Raw genomic sequence first — 23,584 nt, forward strand, 5'->3', positions numbered from 1 at the left:
AAAGGATTGCTTTCTTGTGGTGTAGCAAAAGGTTTGATTGAAGAAAAAAATACAAAACAATCAAACGCAATGTTGTAGAAGACTTTATATCCAATAATCAAGTTGATGGTACTACAATCCAAGAGGCTCTTGATGTTAGTGGAGTTAGCAGGAAGGGATATATTTCGATTTTCCATGCGATATCCTCAACTTTGAGAGATCAAAGGATTAAACGAGTTTTACTGCCAAATCCAGCAACAGTGTGGAAGATAAGAGGTCATTTGAATGAAAGTATAGATGAGTTTATTGGACCATATATCCATATTGAAGAAATATTTCATGGTGCTAAAGGAACCACTGTGTATGACCCTTGGAACAATATATTTGTAGATCTACAACAACTTCAAAGAAGAATGGTCGAGTTTTATGGAATAACATTTGAAGAGTGCAAAGGCATTTTGAAATTTGTTATCAAACTGGATGAGTGTGAGGTTGTAAAGGAAAAGAAAATGGAAAGGATTACTATCACATTGATGAATGGAGCACTTGATACATCATTGAATGAAGCGAGTTCGAAGTATTTTAGTGTGCAGTCGGAGAAACACATATGGTGGTTGGGCTCATTCCAGGTATGATCATTTTTTATTTCGTACTTGATTTTAGTCAATGTTTTCAAATCTTTTATAGTAAGACTTTTGTTTTGTATAATCACACAGGTAAAGACAGAAGACCATGAAACACTAGATTGGGTGTTTCACCACACGGAAATACCAAGAATAATTAAAAGACAAGTGCAAGGAAAGAATCTCCATGTTGCAGGAAAAGGTGATTTTCAAGTAGAGTGGCATATGGCGGGGGATCTTAAAACACTTAAGTGCATGTATAATGTTAGTAAAGGAGGTAACTCAAAGTCTCCTTGTCTTTACTGCAAAGAATCAGCTCAAGTAATAGATTCCAAATGGTGGAAGAGAGCACCTAATAGAGATAAAGTTCACCCTGACTTCAAGGCCATTCTTGACATTCCACTATGTAATGTTCACATATGCACATTGCATGCTCTATGTCGAATTATTGAGAAATTGGTATTTTTGTATATTGGATTTGCTTGGAAACTCCGTCCCGAAAGAAATAGAAAGGATGCTCTTCATGCATTGGAAAAAGTGTTATCCGATATAGGTCTGCATGGAGGTGATGTTCATATCACAAAGGATTTTAAAAAGTCTACCAATGGCAAGGAGGTACCAATCAAGCCCTCTATTGGTGGTGTTAAGGCAAGAAGATTCTTGTCTCGACCCAAACACAATAGTAAGCAAGTAAGGCAAGGTAGAATAGTTTCAAGGATTAGTTATGGATTGTGGAAGCAAGTCCATAATGCCGTGAAAGATCATGAGGCAGATGGGGAAGCACGAAATGTGAAGGCAGAGGTGTGGAGGTCTCTTGATCAACTCTTCATATTCTGTGACAATGTAACATGGACAAAGAGTGATTACAAGAACTTTGAAGAGGCAATTAAACATTTTGGGAAGTCAATGAAAGACGCATGGACAGCCTGCAATATAACTCACTATATGGTAAAGTGATGTCTTCTTCTTTTACTTAAGTGTGATCCTCTTTTCTTTTATAACTTACTATGCATTCTTATGTCTTTGTGAAAACAGCATATCATCTACAACCACCTTCCCTATTTTGTCAAAAAGTATGGATGCCCAGTAATTTGGTCTACCCAAGGCATGGAGAAGTCTCACTACATGGCACGTAATGCATTTTTCAGACACACACAACACTATGGAGGGAGTCAAAAGGCAAATAGTCTGAAGGAAGTCTTCCAATGGTTTTACCGAGGCATTCTACAAAGGCTGCATGCTAAAAGAAAAGTTGCTAGTTCCAAAGTCAAGCTTGCTTTTATTCTAGCCCAAAAGCAAAGACGAAGACAAACTTTGGACAATTCAATGGCAGCAGAGAGACATAGACAGTGGAGGGATTCGAAGATATTTAGAAACCATAAATGGACAAGTAAACATGAATAGCAGTTTGTAACTTATTGGTGTTATGTCCACATGTTTTCAAACTCAATCAATAGATTTTTATTCTGTGGAACAAGTGACTCTTGGTGTTATGCCTATATGTTTTGAGACTCCATCAAAAGTATTTCTTTTGTGAAACATGTGATCTATATTAACAAGCATCAATACATCCATATATTAACACACAAAAAGTTCAATCAATACTACTTAATTATGCTAGACACACTGTTGATCCTTACCAATAAAGTACTGTTTCAAACGCTTTTAGAAGCTACTGAGTGTGGGAAGAGTACTGAAGTGTCGTACGCTGATGGGACAAATGCAAAAGGGTACTGATCGTCCGTACGGACAAGGAACTGATGAGGATCAAAGACTTTGTACAAATAAGTTCAACTTCAACATAATGTTTGTGCTATACTAAATCCTATTACTCCCAAGGCTTGTGAGTCGGAACTCTCTTTTTGAACTTGATTGGACTCTTTTTCTTCCTTATTGGCTTGATGTCGACTTTCTGTTTAGCCTCTGTTGCTTGTCTGAGAGGGGTATCCTTGTCCTCAGCCATCTCCACGTGTTCTTCTTCTTGGATTGTGTGGCGGCCTGATGCAATCATGGGTGGCTCTCGAAACCTTATGAGCTTGTGTTTTCCATAGCCCTCTAGACATTTGGGCTCCTTAACACCACATGCTAATGCATAAGAAGTGTAAGACAAAAAGTAAGAGGCCCTAGAGGCCTGCTTATTCACATAATCCCCAAATATATCTATGGAGGACAACCTCTCTATTAAAATGATCTTTTCCTTTTGCCATAGAAGATCATGTCCACCTAAAACCCTAGACAAACATTTAAAGAAGTAAACAATGGCTTCTCCATTGTTGCTCAACTGCCTATGGTAAATCAAGATCTTAGCACTGCCTAGATCATGAATATAATGAGCTAGGCTTGACATTTTGCCAAACCCAGCCGGCCTGCTTCCACTTGTTCTCTGGAGGAATGTGTCATCCTCAATTTGTAGCTGCCATGTATCAAAAGATTGGAGTGAGACAATAATACATAACTATAAAACATTTAAACACAAGATAAAGTATTTGATTTGAAGTAATAATATCATACCTTCTCATTTTCATCAGCAACAAGAAGTTCATCTTTCCAAAGATTTATTCCTCTCCCCTCCAGTCCAGCCTCTTTTTTAAGTTTTTCCTTATGAAGTGCTGAGAGATTCATAGCTTCCTGGGTGAGCTGGAAGGCAGCTTCATCTGGCTCTTGGAAATTTTCAGCCTCTTTGAAACAAATAGTAAGGGCCTCTTCAGGATCAAAAGTTGTTTCCAAAGCTAGCAGTGAATGGTCATCCTCTATGCCAACCTCCTTGTCAAGCCTTGAAGCCTGGGCAATAAGGGAAATGGCATAGTCCTCCCTCAAATTGAACATACACTCTATATCATGGAGGAAAACATAATCTTTACCACCAATCAAGACACCTGGAAGCATGGGCACTGCATAGTTGCTGCTCTGAATATCAAAATCTTCAACTGGCTGTGCTGTCCTAAGAGTTTCAGTCCTCAGTTGAACAAGGTCAAGAGCAGCCACTTGTAGCCCCTCATCCTCGAGGTTGATATCTTCTTCCTGCTCTGCCATATCTGTTGCTACAGGAATATCCTCTTTTACCTCCGCTACAGATATATCTTCTTCTTCAGTCTCCTGCCCTTGCTCTTCTAGAGATTGCTGTTGGAAGACAATGTACATAAGGAATGCCATGTTTTCCTCAAGCACTCTACACTTTCTGGTGTGCAAGTTACAGCTAAATTTATATTCCTCAGGCAGGCTGTCAAACCTTCTATTCACATGGTACCTCAGCCTGTCAATGGAGACAATATGATTTAAATGCACAAAAACCTTTTCACCTTCCACAATCCTTCCTGCCTCTGTCAGTTGTTTGAAGGTATCCCAATGGTTTGAAAGAAAATCTCTGTGATGGTCCAAAAGAGAGCTCATAGTGAACTCCCTGTTGAAAATACTGTGGTATATGTGGAAATTCCTCTGAGCGTTGCACTTGTGAAGAAAGTCAAATAGGAGCAAATCTGGAGATTTGTCCTCTTCTGGTTCCCTTTGTTTTGAAAGGGAAGACTCACCTTTCTGCTCTAGTCTCTTGCTTTTGCCTGAACCAAAATTTATATAACATGAATTCTATATGCTGACATATGCAATCAGATAATGTATAGGATATCACCAAACAACTCTCTTCATGAGCACACATGAATCACCTGGTGATTGCTGTGGTCTGAGTATAGCAGCAGAAAAGTCCAGCTTCCTCTTGAAAGGAGGGGCTTGAGAATCAACTGTTCCAAAGCAAAAACCTTTCTCATCATCAAGAAAGACATCCCCAGGGACATAGAAAGCAAAACAATGAGGAAACAGTAAAAACCAAAAGGGACACAAGAATTTGCAACTAAACGCGATGCAGAACCATTTGAAAAATGTCAAGTGCTCTCCTCGCATTTTGTTGCAAATTCTAAATTTCTATTGACATCCATCTCCAATCAAATGCTAGGGACATCTCACAATGTTCAGGACAGTAAATGGTATTAGGAGGAATTTCCCAGGGCAAAAGAGAGCAAAACAAAGAGGAAGAAATAGAAACTAAAACAAATATCAGAATTTGTAGGAAAACGCGATTTGGAGCATTTGGAAAATGTAAAGCACTATAATCGCATTTTGTTGCAAAATTCTAAGTCCTATTCATATCCATCTCTAATCAAATCCTAGGGTGATCTACTAGATTTCTAGGCACTGAGATTCAAGAATTCTATAGATGGAAGAAATATATATCAGAAAACATTGGAAAGGGTATAGATCTCTGACCTTTCTTTTCCTCTTCCATACTGTTGGAGTAGCCCTGGAGATTCTCCTGCTCTCTTCCAAACTTGAGCTGCAGCACTGGTAACCTGGAGATCTGGCAATGGTAGTAGTCTTCAGACAGGTTGTAGAGTGGATGGAGTGTGTTGGGTAGGAAGTGATCAGAGTGGGAAAGAAAAGGATGATGGGAGGGTGCTGGCAGGGATGGAAGACGGGGAGGGAAAGGTGTTAATGGATCTAATTATGAAATCATGATTGGCACAATTTCCAAGGCAAAAAGTGACTTTCACACGTGTCAAATTTCAAATTCTAAAAGATTTGGGTGGGACCCACACGTGTTAAAAAACGACTATATTTCACACGTGTGGTATTTAATAACTCATTTATTTGTATTTTGTAATAATCTACTCTCCTAACTCAGTTCTCTTGCATCTCTACCTCCTTACTCTACACCATCAGCATCCAGACCAGCAGCAAAGGTTCATCCCTAGCACAAGATACTCATCATCAGCACAGCACACCTGCAGATAGCTTCCAGGTCAATAAGACAATCTATTTCCTTCTCTTCTTGTTTAATAGTATATTAGGGTAAGGTACTGATTGATGTGATGTAGGTTAGATATTATGATAAATATTATATGCATTTCTTAGATTTTCTCCACTGCATGTAGAAGCAGGAAGACTTTTTATTTGGGCCTGTTGAGTGAGAGCTTGATCACTTCTTGATGTCTATAGGCTCAATCCATGTTGCACCAAGCTGTAGACACACTGAAATGACTAAAGGCATGTTCAAGTATGCAGCCTCTAGAATTTGCAGTAAAACGCGAGGAGAGGGCTTTAGAAATCTCAAACAGCCCAAATCGCATTTTGTTGCAAATTTGAAAATGCTTCTTCATCCACAAATTTCATTGTGATTTTGTAACTTTCCAGGCTATTCAGGGCTGCATACTTCTTGCATAAACTCAATACATATTGTTTATAGTTGAAAAGACAGAGAATTCACTGTAGGGATGCTGAGTTGCACATGGCAGGAAGGGGAAGCCAATGAGCATGCTGCAGCAAAAGTCCAAGAGGTTAAAACATTCTGTAGGTGTGCTAAAGGAGATCGGGAAACAACAAAAAGCTATAGGCTTTGCAATCCCCAAGGCACCTTTTCAGAGGCTAGTGAGAGAAATTTGTGATAGCTGGCACCTTGGTTTCAGGTGGAACAGGACTGCCATTCTTTCCTTACAGGAAATGGCAGAGGATTACTTGGAGAAGTACTTTGAAGATGCAATGCTTGTAGCAGCCCATGCTCACAGGGTAACTCTGATGGCCAAGGACTTCAACACATTGTCCAGAGTGAGGTGGAGGTATGACAAGCTGGTCCATCCTGTGGAATGGCAGGACATAAAAATGAGAGATATATTATTAATTCCACCTACAAGGAAATTGAAGGCAGACAAGGTGAAGGTTGTTGAAGTGACCCACTCAATGAGAACCAGAGGGAAAGCTGCTTATGAGGAGTCACTGAAGCAGCAAATAGAAGAATCCAAATCTGCTATAGATGTGGAGACTGTACAGATGGAGCTACAGATACAGAGAAGGTTGCAGGAGCTGGGCCCTAACATAGTTGTCCATATTGAAGATGATTTTTCAGAGAATAATTTTGACTTGACAAAAGCATGCTTGGTAGCATTGGCTCATAAGAATGAGTATTGCTCAGATACTATCATTCTTGCAATGCTCTAGTAAGTGTCTTTTATTTTACATTTGTTTGCAAAACAATCCTTATTGTATCTCCTCCCTTACACCTTACCTTAATTATTGTTTTGTCCAATGTAGCATGATGAGAAGCTGGCTGAACCATGCTGTACAGCATACAGTTTATATTATTGATCCTGCAATTTCCTTCAAGTTAAGAGATCCAAAGGAAACTCCCATGGATATTTCCAATTGGTTCAGACACTGTGATTTTGATCATGTTGATATTTTGCTACTTCCATACCATAACAAGTATGTGTGTGGCTGCTTCTTTTGGGATTTTTCTTCAAGATTGAGTACTCTTGTAGCCTTTGATTTCTTAATGCTTTTTTCCTTATGCAGTGACCACTGGAGCTTTGCTTCTATTGACATCCAGCAGAAGCAATGCTTTTTATTCAACTCTCTTAGAAACACACACAGAGAGGTGAAATTGTAAGTGGTTTGTGTGCTATTTTTAACTTTAAACTTTATTATTTGGATTTAATGCACACTAACTGAATTATATGTATTGCAGTTGTATTAGAAGACTTCTAGATGCATTGGATCAGTGTCCTCCTAATGTCAATCTTTTGGATTCAATAGAGCCAATAGATTTAGAGGTAGAAAGTTGTTCCCTCTACTGATGTCTATTTCATGCTATGCCTTTGAACTTATTGAATAACTTTATTTTGTTCAGACATTAACAGTTTCTAACACATCTTTCCAACTATCCAGACACCACAACAAGATGATTCAAGTAGCTGTGGGACTGGAGAGTGCTGATTAGTGTCAAATATATACTTTCAAGCTATTTTGAGATAGGACAGCCAGAGCTTGTAAGAAAAAATGATTTTCATTTAGCTTCAAAAAATTTGATATTGGTACAAAGTGTTCTAAATCATCATATCTCATTGCAGATGAGAGAAGATAGCTTCAACTCGAACTATGTGTATAGTTTTAGAGCTGATATAATTTGGAAGTTTTTGAAGTATGCCTCCCCCAAACCTATTGTACCAGCTACTGTCGAGTTGGGTGAGAGCTCTAAAGTCCGAGAAGGTGTCATACACCTTGATGACACAAATGATGCAGATGTGGTGCCACAGGAACAAGGACCTAGTACTGATGAGGAGAAGCCACAAGAACAAGGACCTGCTGTGCTGCTGATGTTATTGAGGAGATGATGGAGCAGCAGTAAACAGATGCTCCAGGGGCAGTAGAGGAGACAATGGAGCAGCACCAAGAGACTGTATACAACAGGATGGAGCAGCAGAAAGTAGATTCTCCAAATAAAGATGATACGGTGAGCTTGGACCATGTAGAGCAGCCTCTAGATCAGCCTGTAGATAAATAGAAAATTGTTGTCAAGAATATGTTCTACATATATAATTAAACACTTCTGTACAGAATTTTACATTATTGAATATAATACCTTTGTTTATGGAGTGTGTGTTTTCTCAATTTTTAAATTTTCAATGTCTTTGCATTTTATTGAACTCTCTCTTCTTTTGAGCACCTGCAAAAAAGCAATATGAAACAATAGGGTAAAGTAAACTAATAACAATGCTTAATGAGACTAGGATAAGTCACATGGTATACCTTCTTATTGTTGTAGATAAATAAAAAGTCCTTTGAAATAGAACCTTCTGTCTCAAATAGAATGTCATTGCGCAATTGAGCTAGGGAGCAACATTGTCTTAATGAGATATTGACTAGCACATCACCATTCTCAACAACATCAATATCAAGAAGTTTATTTTCTGCACCAAAAGAATCTTCATCTTGATCCATTAGGACTAGTTTTGTATCTAGCATTCGACTGCGCTTATAATAAAAAGAAAAAATGAAATTTTGTGATGCAACCATGTACTTCAGTTGCATAGAAGGTTGGACAACCTCACAAAACACTGAACTACATGTCTTCTTATCCCAACCTTTATCCAAAAATTATGGCATGCATGCCAGACTTGTTGCTTTAACGGTGAACATTGTTTTTGAAACCTTCACTGGAAAGGTATTAAACAAGTCTACAAAAACTGTGAGAGGCATGCATAAAGAAATTTTTATTATCCTTGTGGCAATATTGGGCCTCAGAGCTTTCTGTACTTCTTTGAAAAGCTTGGCTCTATACGCCTCTGTAACACTAAAATGTGAGAGAGGCCAATCCACTGAATTCCATGCCGGAAGGTCTTGTTTTCTTAACACACCAGTTTTCTTAACACACCATGTGTGTTTGCATTGTCCATCAACTGATAAAAATGATCAGTAAAAAATATACCGGATTGAGCTAGCTCTGTTGCACATCGACCTTGGTATTGTTGTTCTCCTATCGATCCATGCAAAACATCTATAAATCCCAGAATACAATCGATGTTTTGCCATGTCGCATACGATGAAGGGTATAAATCTGAAATAAAATAACACAAGAATATCAATAAGCAAAGAAAGAAAGCTTTGTCTTAAAAATCCATGCACCTCATAAAGAACAAAACCACAATAGAAAAATATACAATTAGGCCTGTGTTGCGGAAGATCATTTGGATAGTCTCGCAAGACAAGTTCTTTATGCATGTACACATGCTGAATCAAAACTTCTTTCACCGATATCTTCCCTCTGGTGATTTTAAAATCTCGTACTCTTCCCTTCCATGATGCCAAGAAAATGTTTTTTGTCTGGGGTCTCTTTCTTTTACTAGGTTGCATGAGCACCCATGCTCCTTTCGAAACAGTAAACCTTTCCCAAGTTCCTTCCGTTTTGACTGTACTTGAATTCTCTACCGAAAAAATAGAAGAAGCAGGTCGACGGGGTAAGGATGTGTGGTATAATTCTGCCTTCATAGCATTATCATCCACAGAGCGTCTTCCACAAGAACGACCATAGTTTTTATTCACCATGGAGACCTTGTGAATCTGTAACCACAGCAAAGTAATGTAAACAAGATAACAAAGTGAAGTTTCAAGAAAGAGAAAGTGGGCAGACAGATAGTTGACAAGAAACATCTTACTCTAAGCCAAACAGGATCAAGGGAGCAGTTTTGGAAAAGAAGAGGTTGCTGCACAATGAGGCAGTGGTGTAGAATGGTAGACCTTTCGAAGGAAAGGCAGCACAACATTTCAAAGTTCAAAGGAAGGTGGAAGCGGGAAGGCCCTTGTTAGAGAAAATGTCAGACTAGATTCTATCTTCATGTCCAAAGATCTTGTGAGAATAAAAAACCAATCTCCACATTAATGTAGCACGCTTGTACCTACATAAAATATTGTTTCTTTTATCTATTTTCTTTTATTTTTGTGAATTTCCAACGTTACGTTGGCCCTCTGTTCATTGGTTGAGAGCTTATTTTTCCAAACCGTAAAAGGCCCCAAAATGAGCTCCCTTTTTCCCTAATGGCAAGTACTATAAAGGAAACCTTTCAGCAACTTCTTCGACATCCTTGTTTCAAGAGCATGCAATTTAGCCAAAAATCAAACAGAATGGAATCGATTATCCTAAGAAACGTTTGCAAAACTTTAAATCATGTTAAGGTACGGAGATCTTTAGATGAGCTTTTCATGAAGAAATCAGGTCTCTTGATGTTAGTAAATGGTAAAAGCAGGGAGAAAATTACTAACATGAGCATATTCCATAAGCTGCCAAGCTTATAGGAATCCACAAAAGAAATTTATATTCAGCCAAGCATCAATTAACAGCAGTGGTGGCAAACGAAGCTGATGGATCATTGCATGTATCCACATGTTATAGACATGACGGCCAACATCACTCAAGATGTCAAAGACATAGCATTTCAATTCTGGATGGATAAGATAAGGGTGTCCCCCAACAAAAAAGATGTTTGTAGTAAAAGACTAGCTAAACGTTTATATGTGAAACATCCAATCTATCTTCTTGAGAAGCCTTAGTGAGTCATGGGTAATTTAAAAGCTTATTTAAATTAGTCTAGATATTGGTTAGTATATCTAACAGATTAATATAACTTATTTCCAGGTTGAACTTTATTTAAGGTTCAAGGGAAAGTACCCAAATATTCAAATTTCATAACGTTGTTTCGAGTTTTTGAAACCTTTCTTTGTCCAAAAATTGAGGGATCGCTACTCCTATTGCTGTATTGTGCATGTATAGATGATTTTTTTAAATGAGACAGTAAATCATATACGGACTAAGAAATTTGCAATCCATGGGCTTTTTTACACTTGCAACTACACTATATGCCTTCAATCTTATGGAAATGCCAACAATGGATGCCTTGCATCAAAAAATACAAGTAAGAGTATCACAACTCTTCAGGACTATACTCTGCCCAATGCCTCCAGGAAGTAGCTTTCATAGGTACCAATGCATAATTGGAACATGTGATGTATGTGTTGTAAGGAAAATGCAGATCCATCTAAGAGAAATTAATGAGCAGAGTATGCATGTATCTGTTAAGGTCTTTGGAAATATAGTGGGCACTGTTGGATCAGAAAATGAAGGCAAGAAGAGAACTATGAAAGACATTTTCCAAAATGAAATACCTAGAGATCTTTGTACCAAGACCACTTGAGAAAGTTCATCATTCATAATTTCATATTCAGGTGGCAAGCCCAGCAGTTCTTCAAGGACTGCATCTCTCAATTTCCAGATAATGTAGTTGTCTCTGTAGTAGACTTCACGGAGAACTACTCCTTCAAAGAGTATAACAAAATTCAATCGATGCATTGGTTCACTAAGCAGGTCACTATTTTTGTGTAGATTACGTATTTTTGCATCACATTAGGTGCAATAAAGAAGACCATGCATTTCTTTATCGCATATGATAAACAACATAACTTATTTGTGCAACATTGTTTCCTCTTACATGCTCAGTGGTTGAAAGATCAATGGCTAACATTTAAGAAACATTGGGTGTGGTCAGATGGTATAGCTTCACAGTTTAAAGCGACTGTTTTACTTTGTTGCTAGATATTTGCATCTCAGGGATATGGAGATGACTTGGAATTTATATTGTTCGGGACATGGGAAGGGGGAACATGATGGGACTGGGGTAGTTATTAAAAGGGTTTTAACGCATGAGCAGCTCGGAAGACAAATAGCGTGCCCTTGACTTGTGCAGCTAAAGCTATTGCTTTTCTAAAGATGCATAGAAGCAGTGGAGCAACTACTATTTATGACAATCAAAAGAGAGAAGTGAGTAGGGTCTTTTGGAAAGTTAGGGAGGGTTACAATGCTTGTTTGATCTGTGGACAGAGTTATGCCACAGGAAGCCGCCTTGGCGCAGAGAAAGACTTCTCCCGTGGAAAAAGGACGGTTGGAACCGGATTTCGAATGTCCAACCGAAGACTTCAATCTATAGGTTGTGAACGAAAAAGTAATTAGATTGTATTTTATGCACTGTCACATAAAAGACGTAAAGCAAGGTGATTTTCAGAGAAACCTGCAATGGGATTGCAAGACATTGAAGGGCTCAAGAGCAATGCATTGTGTGAATGGATATTTTGAGACCAACACTTGTGCATTACACACAAAAAGGCTATCATGCTTTCGTTTTCCTTAAGGGCATGGATAATGGAGAAGATGTAAGAACAGGAGGTCACATGTGGAGATGCGGCAATACCACACTTCGCTGATAATAATTCCCATCAAGATGGCTTTCCAGATGATGAGGAGGAGTTCCATAGCACCACTTATGCAGGCCATTATGACACCTTAAGCGATGCTCTTTCAGTGGGAGACACTTTTGTTGTCTCTCCTGAAAAGAATAACAAAGAGGATGTTGACTTCTACATTCTCAAGTGTGTAGTAGCCAAGGAGTTGACAACTAAGGACCAAAATGATGCACGGGGGTAACAAGATTCATAAAAATACTTATATGGTCAAGGGCCTTTGGTACACAAGCCTAAGAGCAGACTTGTATGAGCTATGGGATAACAAGCCAATAGTTTTCATATATTCCCATTTGATTAGGGATATAAAGTTCCCAATGGAACCTACTTTAGGCAATATACAATAGTATACCTTTTGAATTATAATTCAAATATGTCATGTACTTTTTGGTTTTCTATACCTGCATGATCATGCTTCTGAGTTTAAAAACATGTAGTTTATGATGATGCTTCAATACCACTTTTCAGTAGTACACCACTTTTTAGTGGTTGAAAAGTGGTGTAATACCACTAACAAGTGCTGATCTACTACCCATCCACACAGCCATGACAACAGTGTTTTTGTAAGATAATGTGGGTCATGTTCCTCATCATGTGGATCAAAGGTAGGTGGACATATACAACTATCCCACTGAGTCCACAGATTTTTATAGCGATAATCATCTACCAACAATGTCTTTGAAGTTCAAGGAATTGCTGCCAAACTATGACAAGTTCTTAAAAACAATAGGCTTATCGATGTACATATCCTTTGGTGCTTGTGCAATTTCTCCACTCCTTTGTATGGACCAAGAAGCATCTTAGATATTCAAAATAGTATCTTGTTACAATTGTTGAAATAGTATAGGCGAACAAAGAACCAACTCGAGAGGTAATGGGCCTACTTGACCCATGGGAGGCATGCTCTCTCTCTCTCTTGCAAATTTCTCGTAGGGTTCATTTCCTTTTACAAATTTTTATTGATAGATTTGTACTGTGGAATAAGAATTATGTGAAAATTAACGTTACTCAAATAAATATGGCCTCGAATACGTGAACTAGGGACATTCGATGGAAGGAGTGGGCGGTTGAAGCAACAGTGCGCATCTTGTACGTGGGTGTCGAGCACGCATGCCAAGCTTGAAGGAATGGCGTGCTCGGGAATAGTTATAGCCTCAGTACCTGACGCCTGCTTTTAGTTTGTGCATGACTTGCTGCGGTAGTAGTGTCAGCCATGGTCCCCTGCAGGCCTGCCGATCGGTCATTTGTGAACGTGCTGCTGGAGGTGTGGACAAACTGGCAAATCACCATTTTGCTGGTGGTGGGCATGGCGCTGCAGCTACTCCTGGTGGTCGCGGGCTTCTTCAGAAAACGGCAACTGAGTCGCACCTTCCATGCAGTGGTTTGGGTGGCCTTCCTCGGCGTGGAGGTCGCCTCCTTCTACGCCCTGGGTCTCATGCTGGCAACCGGCTGCGATCACGTTTTCTCACTCTGGGCGCCGCTCGCCCTCTTTCACATGGGCGCCGCCGACGCCATCAATGCCTACGCTTCCGCCGACAACGAGCTCTGGCGCCGCTCCACCTTCAAGATGCTGCTGTCAATGCTAGCAGCTGGCTTCATTCTGAGGCACGCTGCCTCCTGCCACCGCTACCTGCCGGCGGGCGTCCTCCTGTCCGTTGTGGGCACCTTTAAGTATGCGGAGCGAGTCTACGCCTTATACCGGGGTAGCACTGCCCAGATACTGCTGTCCGCCCGCCCCATCTACCACTTCATGGCCCGCAGGAATTCTTATGGTGGTTATGAAGAAGATGATCTTCTTGTTGCCGGTGAATGGGATTGGTACAAACAGCAAATGTCCAAGCACGAGAAGAATGTCACATGGGTATCCTACAGCCATATCACTCAATGCCAAGCCTTCCCGCCTTTCATACATGAGCTCTGCCTTGCCTACGCCCTCTTCAAAATCTACAGGCGCCGCCTCACCAACCTCCGCATACACTTCAGAGATGATGATTATAAAAAGGTTAGAGGCATTCTTCTTGGAATTAAGAAGGATTACCAAAAGTTCATTAGGCTGATTGACTTAGAGATGAGCTTCATCTTCGATTCTGTGTTCACCAAGGCAGCCGGTGGTAGGTTGTTTCAAGGGTATGGGATAGCCACCCGCCTGCTGAGTGCCATGTTGTTGTTGGTGGCTCTTCTGGTCCTAGTTTCTGCAAGAGCTATGAATGTGGAATGCAGAGGCAGCACCAGCAACACTATCAACCTTGCAGGAGCTTATGGTCCAGTGGAGGACCTTACCTTTCTCTTTGTTGTGGTGGCTCTGGTAGTAGAGTGCTTGCAAATCTACAGGCATGTAAAGTGTAATTCTTTCAGAGTTTGGCTAGCTTATAAATACATCACAGAGAAACGCTACATTAATGAACCTGGTACCAGCAGAAGCTCTGATAATTATGCAAATGACAGTGGAATGAGGAGCACCAAGGCACAATCTGATCCCAATGGAATGACTCATCTGCAAGGAGCTCTCAGCCGGATGAGTATGGAAATCCATAAATTCAAGATGAAGGCCGTCCTCGCCCTCCTCCGCTACGGCGTGCCGCCAGGCGCATCCACACATTGGCGCTACAATATCGGCCAATCCTCCATCTTGGCAGATGCTTTGGATGGGGTTTTTTGGCATTTTTTCATTGCCTTCCAGATCAACGACATGAAGAGCGTGAAAGAGAAGAAGCACAGCATAGAGGGTCTATTGAAAGTGGATGTGCTACAGAACAACCTGCAGGTGCAGTATCTCATTGAAGAGCTCATTCCGAGATTCGACAAACCAGCTGAAGTGAGGAAGCAGGTTGCAAGCACAGTGACAAATCCGTTCGAGGATGAAATCACCTTCAACGCCTTGGAGGAGGTTGTGCTGCACTGCCATATGGCCACTAGTGTGTGCGAGATGCAACTCCTACATGACACACATACAGGCAAGCAGGTCTCGCAAGCTGAAGATCCCAAGCACAAGAACATGAGCATCTGGCTTTCCCGCTACTGCGTGTACCTCATGCTGAGGCGCCCCAAGCTTATACCCGAGGATCCAGACCTGGCCGCCAGCCTCTACTCCCGCCTCAGGGAATACCTCAAAAACGAAATTTACCTCAAGGGCGGACATGGGCAGCCGGATGCGCTTCTACGGGAGGCCGAGCGGTACAAAGGAACTGCCCAAGCGCCCCCCCGGAATGAAGGTCCTGCAGCTCTGGCTATGTGGCACGCTTCAACTCTGCTGAACAAGGGCGACGCAGAGCGTTGGCAGACATTGGCCAAGATATGGGTTAACATAGTCATCCACATCGCAGCAGCTGAGAACGCCACTCCACACACGGAGCAGATGGCCAAAGGAGGAGAGCTTCTCACACTCTTGTGGGTGGTCGTAGGGCATATGGGAATGGGCCAAATTGTCTGAACCAAAACAAGCCTCTCAATAATGATGTACATAGCCTAGTGTTGCCATCCAAATTAAATATAAGTCTTAATAACCTCTGTATGTAGATAGGTAGAAGGACACTACAAATTCAAGCAAATGTCACAACATCTTACCATTTTTTATAATAAATAATAATAATGGCTGTAATTTAAAAATGGTGTTAGCATTCCGTATACCTCATTAACAACACGAGAACCAACACCATTTCACATTCTAGATGCATTAATTCTAGCCTTGTTGTGTTAGTTCTTTATGGAAGAGAATTACACTAATAAGGCTCTTTAGCAAGCATCGAGTGAAATAGCGGCTCAACATGAAGCTACAAAAACAATGATCGCCTTCATGTTTGTTGAAAAACAGGGTGTGCAGGTATCTCATGGTTGAGGGAGGAAGTTAAGAGCCATTGCGTTGTTAGGCACAGGCCAGCACAGACACAAGTAACATACTGAAGCAACTAGAGCTCCCCCTTCAGTGGAGGGAACGAGTGCAACAGAGGCAAGTAGTGGTCCCCTTACGGTGGGGGGTTAAGGGCAGAGGTAGACAGATGCCCATTGGTGTTTCAAGGCTTGGGTGTTGCATGAGAGCCCACCTACAGAGGCAAGAGGGGATCGGTTGGGTTAAGGGCAGCAGGGGTATCGTCAGAGGTAGACAGAGGTCAATGGCTTGGGTGTTAACCCTTAACTCTCCTTTTATCTGGAAACATGTGCATGCTTTTGTGTCTAGAGCTCTGTAGTTGTTTATTTTGTCCCAAGCGTCCACCACCATGAGGTTCCTCAAATGATAGATAATCTAGCTCATCTTTTATGGGGGAAAATGGGTTATTCGAAGTCATATTTTATAAAGAAAAAGACGTGCAAACCTTTAAATCTTTTGATTCGGTAGTGCTTAATAGTCAAGTTGTGCATGTATTCCCTCCGCAACCTCTCAGAATAATCAAAGAGGAACTTTTGGTTAAATGCCCTCCATGGGTTAAATTTGTTGATTTGCCCTCTTTCTTGTGGCTCTCTCTTGAAGAAATTGCTTCTAGTCTTGGTACGGTCCTATTTATTCCTTCTATCGATGCCGTAAATAGAAACAAAATGTGTATCATGTGGCAAACTACTAATGTTTCCATGCGTGCTGACACTCTTGAAATAATCTTACCTAAAATGGTCGATTAGTGTTATATAATGTAAATGGACGACCCTTGCTAACTGCCACCTCATCCACAACATGAACTAGGAGATGCATCTATATGGTTAATATGCTGGTCGCGAGAAACTTCTCCACCAATGTAATAGCTTCTATGGCATTTAAGCAGGCTACTTCTAAAGTGTCTTTTCTTATCTCCTTTAATGAAATCTATTAGACCATGGTGCCAATCTTATATATTATATCCCTTATGTTGTCGGTGAGGTAACTCTTTATGGCCAATCGTATGATTTCAAGCCAGAGACCTCGTCATCCTTTGTAAACGCCCCCTTTAGGCAGTGCATGCATCTAGCCAGAGTACGAAACTCCGAAACGCACTTCTTAACTTGAGCTTCCTCTTCTTTCGTCAATACCTAAGGAGTTTTAGGTAGTAGTAGCTTACCATTAGCTTTGGTTCGTAGCCATACGTGTTGCATACGATTACTCATTTGTAAATCCTCCCTTTGTTTGGCCCTTGCTCTCTTTAATAGTCTTTCAAAGCACCACGGCTATATTTTTAAAAATATGCATAGGGTCAAGCAAATGGTTAACTAGAAGACTGTCCCAATATGGTAGTTGGTAGAAGATGGATACCCGCTTCATTCCAGGGGGTGGAGAACCTTCGTTGTCCTCCCATGCTCTCTTCCAACAATCTCTTGCCTTTAGTGTAGTCCTGCTGACTCAAAATGCCCTCACGTAGCTCATGGTCCTCTGGCAGATACTTCTTGTCACCCTCATACACCATCTTCCTCAAGTATCTTAAATGGCGAGCCTCTAGTCTAGGCCCACAAAGGACATGCATTGTATCTAGAGATTGATAGTCTTATATTAAAACAATTAATATTATATAAACATTATAGATCCAGGCGACGCAGAGCGTTGGCAAACATTGGCCAAGATATGGGTTAACATAGTCATTCACATCGCAGCAGCTGAGAACGCCACTCCACACACAAAGCAGATGGCGAAAGGAGGAGAGCTTCTCACACTCTTGTGGGTGGTCGTAGGGCATATGGGAATGGGCCAAATTGTCTGAGCCAAAACAAGCCTCTCAATGTATATCACCTCCGTATATAGATAGATAGAAGGACACTACAAATTCAAACAAGTGTTACATTATCTTAGCATTTGTTTTTAAAAAATAGTAGCTGTAATTTAAAAATGGTGTAGCATTCCGTATATCTCGTGAGCATCACTTTAACATCATGGTCTAGGGTCGTGGGAAAATAAATCCTAGCCATTAAATCAACAAGCTTTGTCTTTAAAGAATGTACCATAGGATTTTGACACATCAACAGTGGGAATTTTACTCAAATGAAAGCAAATGACCTGATGACACAAAAGCAGGAAGAATGTTAAAAAATAGAAGTCCAATAAAACCTTCACACATGAACACATGAAATGCTTTAAAAATAGAAAGCTAATAAAAAGTTGCCACATCAACAAGAAGAATTTGATAAAAGTGTTCCTCTCCCCAAGACCATGATGGTTAGGAAAGGCCATGGGTTGACCTTTCTGTAAGAATATAGGTCACTGGCTATCACCAGCTCCCCGTTTTCCTTTAAAAAAAGGCCTCCGCAAATCTGAGCATGAATCAACACCATTTCACATTCTAGATGCATTAATTCTAGCCTCCTTGCGTAAGTGCTTTCACATGACTACTTTGGTAGCGCCTTATAGATCTCACAAAGCCATGAATGATGAGACCCTTGCTCTCCCAACATTTTAAATCCTTGTGTGAGCATGAAGTTCATTAAAGTTTGCTATCAAGTGAAAAGCCAATATAAATAACCTTATGCTTCAAGTATATAGGTGCAGACCACAAATTTTGAAAAGTTTTCTTTCACCAATTCTGGGGTTTTTGTAGCCCCTAGATAGTGTTACAATGGCTATATACATCCACATCAATGTATATAATAGAATAGAAAGCTTTGGCGGAAGCCTTCCACCAATACCATGATTCCCACGTGTATTTGCATTATTTTGCATACCGCATTTACACGCCTTTGTTTTTCATCATGCATTCTCTCTCCGTTTGATGTTACACATTGGAGTGCTCCACATGTGTCTTCACATCTAGTTGCATTGTGTAGATGGGGATTGTTATGGCCATGCACTGTTACATTGTTTCTACCTCTGTGTCCTCCTGATCTATTGTTGCTACCCTTTATCATTTCCTTCTTTATATAGCCAATCCGTTTACAGGCTTGGGGACTATTTTACCACTTAGTGTTTGTAGCTTGAATGTGCGTGAACTTAATTAAAGTTTAGTGCTTGAATCATTGGTCATAGCTTCAAAGGTTGCCTCTCTTAAAATGTCCTTATTGAGGAAGTTACCTTTGGCTGCCTGTCACAATGATGGGGAACATGCCTTCGTATGGCCATGTTTCTGTATGACCCCTCACTAGATGCAAAGGGTAATGTCCATACAAAACCTACCGAGGCACACCACCCATGCCACCTTTCATGCATCCCCTTTGTAAGAGGTGATCATCCAATCCCTATATCTATCTTGAACCTGCACATTAAAATGTGTCTCCAAGTTATGAATGTAGGTGCAAAGTGTATGCCATGCTTCCCTATAAAATAGGGAGGTAATCTGAATCTTCTTTTGGCTTGGAAAAAGGGGAGGAATTCTCCATTGCTATTCTTGGCATCCTGAATTTGTCTCATGAAAGAGTCTTGTCTCTCAAGCCTAGAACAAAAACAAGGGATTCTTTAAATTTAAAACTACAAAAGATGTTTTCCATAGATAGAGAATTCCCTGTGTATCTCGTTCTTCCATTCCATTTGAGCTAAACACAACAAAGCTTCCAAGATTAAATTTGTAAATTGTACGAGCGATAAGGGACCTTGCTTAGAGCATTAGAAAAAGCCTATCCCATGTGTTAAGGTCCTAAATCCCATGTGTTAAGGTCCTAAATCCCATAAAAATATATTTTGGAACCTTGGATAATGTCCCACAAGTATGTACACCAAATCTCATGATTATCAAACATTTTGTGCATAAATGAAGCTCTTCTTGCAATCATATGATTGAAAATGTCAATGCAACCTAACCCACCATTTAGCTTAAAAGAAGTAATGAAAGACCATTAAGCACAAGACATTCTCCTTTTGTTCTCTTTATTAGACTAGAGAAAGGTTTTAATAATGCTTTCAAACCATGCAACATGCATGTTTTTTCAATCTAAAGGAGGGAGATAATACAAAATGTAAGTAATGATGATGGCTTGAATGACCCTAAGCTTCACATGAAGGGGCCACTCAGAATACTTCCAAAAATTAACCTTCTTATGAGTCTTATTTTTGAACCCACTCAATGAGATCTTTGTTGTTGACTCCTACCCCAAGAGGATAGCCCAAATATCTAAAGATACGACCCTTAAGAATTCTCTTACCATGCCACAAAAGGAGGTCAAAAGTATCAGCACTGCAGACAGCAATACAGTTGACTTATTAACATTCAAGTCAAGGCCAGCAGCTTTAGAGTAGAGATTGAGGGTTTCCATGCAAGCATTGAGATTAGCATTAGTGACTTGGAGAAACATGAAAGTTTCATCAAAAAATCCCACCCCTACAAGCTGCTTATAAGTTCTTAAACCCAAAATATTACCCTTATTAGACATAGCATCAAGATAAATAAACAGAGGGTGAGTAGCAATAGCAAAGAGAAGAGGGATAAGAGGACAACCTTGCCTGATAGATCTATGAAGATCAAACCCTCTAGAGAGTGTGCCAATTATGCCAGTTTGAGAAGAAGCACCTTTAACTAAAACAAAGATGAGATTAGAAAATTTAGTGTTGAAGCCCATCTTAAGCATGACCTTATTAATGAAATCCCATCTAATAGTGTCAAAAGCTTTGGCAAAATCAAGCTGCAACATAACCATATCCTACTTAGTGTGCATGTCATAGTCCGTACCATTCTGAACAGTGAGAATATTGTCCATAATGGATCTACCACCCACAAACCCATACTAGGAAGTGTGAATATAAGATCTCAAAATGGGCCCTACTCTAATAGCAAGATCTTTGGCTAGAAGCTTGTAAAGGATCCCAAGCATGGTAATAGATCTCCCGTGGGGTAAGGCAGAGCAAATGAGTTTCTTAGGAATGCACTTGAGCTTCGTCGGCGTGCACTGCATGGACCAAGTTTTATTAATGATGTCAATGATTAAAGAGCTCATAAGTTCCCAATGATGAACAACGAATTCTTTGGATAAACCATCAAGCTCGAGGGTCTTGTCATTACCTAGGTGATTAAGAGCATAAAGCAATTCATTAGCATCAAAGTATTGGCCAATTCTATTACTAGTGCTAGAGTCCAGAAAACCGTGTGTGCTAAAGCACGGATTCACAAGCCTCATAAAAAGGATCATCAAAAATAATTTTAGTTTTTAAGACCCCTCCAAACTGCTTAATACAAGCATCATTAATGTCAACACCGCTAGTGATGATAGCACCATCAGGGAGAACAATCTAGGAAAGAGTATCTATGTTCCTTTTAGTTTTAAGTTTAGAAGAAGAAAAATTATCATTCCTTGAGTATCTTGGAGGTCAAAATTCCTAAGATTAAACTTAGCCCTTTCAGCATTCAGGTCTTCACAATGCTGGACCACTTTAATCTAATGTTGCAGAATAGAATTCTCAATAGCAGTGAGAGGTATAGAATTTCTAGTATTTCTAAGACTTCCCTACTTATCCCTAGCAACCAACTCTTTTTTCATATGAAGGAAGGAGAACTTCTTACTAGTACTGCTAATGCAGGCTTGCATTTGTAATATAAAAGTGTCCCACTTATCAAAGTTAGAATAATGCAAGCTGCAAACTCTATTCCAGATGGTATTTCTTATGAAGGAATTATTAACCATTAAGGGTTTTTTAGAGGTCATTCCCAACATGGAAGCATCCTAATCAAAAGTATTCAAGTCTAGAACAGCCGAAAAATGATCCAAGAAGGAGAGATTATAACAAAACCTTGATGCTTACTAAAGGAAGGAAGCCAATCGATACCCATGGATTAGATCCTATCTAGTATAGACCACAATTTGTCTTCAAACTAAGAGTGATAAGTATAACATGTAGTCAACCATAAGGAGGGATTCAATCATGTGATCCCAATGGAATCTCTCGGTACCCTGCATGAGAGCAGAGCCTAAGAGTCCTTAGTGGAGCTAACAACATTGAAATCACCACAAACAAGAAATTATAAGGCAACACAAAGAAGCTGACCCATTTCCAAAGTTTAATTTTATTAGAGGCATTGTTAAAACCATAAATATTTTGTACTTTCAATTGAAATAAAGAGTATTTTGTACTTTCAATTCAAAGAATTCCTAAAAATGGTAAGAACCCCAATGTAGGATCTATGAGTATCACGACAAAAAAGGGTATAACCTTTAAAGGAAGTTATAGTGTCAGCCCTATTATGCAGCTTGTGCTCTTGCAAACAAATGATATCTTTTCACATATGAAATTCTAGAGCTTTTCATGTTTAGAGGGATCATGCAGGCCCTTAACATTGAATGAAATAATAATCATAAAAACTAGAGAAAATTAGCCTTGTGTGTCATTTCAACCATGTCAAGATCCTTACCCATATCCAAAATTCTTTGCCTCTCCTCTCGTTCCCATTTTTTGACTATGGCAACTTGGTCATAAAGAGACAGATTTTTGGAAGTCTCACTCTAATAAGGGAGGAGCCCCTCTTATATCTATCTAGGCTGGCAGCGGTCCTTGGGTTAAGAGGAGGAAAGGGGGGAGAAAAAGGTTCCCTTAGCACCCAATAAGGGGAAGGCCTAGAAAATCTCAAGGAAAACTTGGAGATAGGTTTAGTCAATACCTTTTTATAGGAAACCTTTTGTAAAGTCATGCGAGTCTACTTTGTTTTTCCCTTTGTCTAGACTTGGTTTAGGATTTTGGACTGTGGTTTTTTTTTAATAGGATTAGCAGATTTAGAGTTGTTAACATTATTTCGTCTAGTTTTTATAGAGACACCAAAAACTTGGCTACTAGTAGGAATCATGTCTTTGTTCCCCGGGTATCTAGGTGTCACTATGGACCTTTTTGATTCCTCTAACAATGTGGGGCATGCCCTTGTAATGAAACAAGCTCCTCCAAGAGAGCCCCATTTAAGATATAACACTAATTGACCAATTTCAAGTAAGATTATTTCAAGAGTGTCAAACAAGCAAGGGAACATTAGTTTGCCACATTAGTTTTTATAGAGACACCAAAAACTTGGCTACTAGTAGGAATCATGTTTTTGTTTCCCGGGTATCTAGGTGTCACTATGGACCTTTTTGATTCCTCTAACAATGTGGGGCATGCCCTTGAGAAGTGTCCTAGGTTCTCGTAATGAAACAAGCTCCTCCAAGAGAGCCCCATTTAAGATATAACACTAATTGACCAATTTCAAGTAAGATTATTTCAAGAGTGTCAAACAAGCAAGGGAACATTAGTTTGCCACATAATACTTATTTCGTTTCTGTTTATGACATCGATGGAAGGAGGAATAAATCTAACCCTACTGAGACCAAAAGAAATTTCTTTAAGAGAGCCATAAGAAATTGGGCAAATCAACAAGTTCAACCCACATATAAGGCATTTAACCAAAAGTTCCTCTTAAAATTAAATAAGACCACATTGGAGAATTTGGAAAAATCCCAAGACTTCGAGAATTTTCTTTTCAATCTACTTTTTAGTATGTATTAAGCATACAAACTTGAAAGCTGTTGGAGAATGTGCATTT

At 39.9% G+C, this 23,584-nt stretch overlaps 2 protein-coding genes across 2 annotated transcripts in view; both read left to right on the forward strand.

Annotated features, from left to right (window-relative positions):
* LOC147608339 (uncharacterized) overlaps positions 1–12,393 on the forward strand; it is a 31,262-nt gene extending 18,869 nt beyond the window's left edge. Inside the window, 4 exon segments of the mRNA XM_086789426.1 lie at positions 9,975–10,187; positions 10,190–10,294; positions 11,794–11,853; positions 12,133–12,393. Of these exon segments, the coding sequence (XP_086645552.1) occupies positions 9,975–10,187; positions 10,190–10,294; positions 11,794–11,853; positions 12,133–12,393 (639 nt within the window).
* A 1,029-nt stretch (positions 12,394–13,422) lies between these two features.
* LOC147608340 (uncharacterized) lies at positions 13,423–15,639 on the forward strand. The gene has a single exon (XM_086789427.1). It carries the CDS (start codon positions 13,423–13,425, stop codon positions 15,637–15,639), a length of 2,217 nt encoding a protein of 738 aa, XP_086645553.1.
* Positions 15,640–23,584: the final 7,945 nt, after the last annotated feature.

This window comes from Cibotium barometz, chromosome 53, assembly GCF_041138505.1.
Source record: "Cibotium barometz isolate CiBa-2024 chromosome 53, ASM4113850v1, whole genome shotgun sequence".
In the NCBI taxonomy this organism is placed as follows: Eukaryota; Viridiplantae; Streptophyta; class Polypodiopsida; order Cyatheales; family Cibotiaceae; genus Cibotium; species Cibotium barometz.

Excerpts from the sequence above, each read along its gene's own strand:
- LOC147608340 (XM_086789427.1), top strand. The coding sequence starts at position 13,423 with ATGGTCCCCTGCAGGCCTGCCGATCGGTCATTTGTGAACGTGCTGCTG.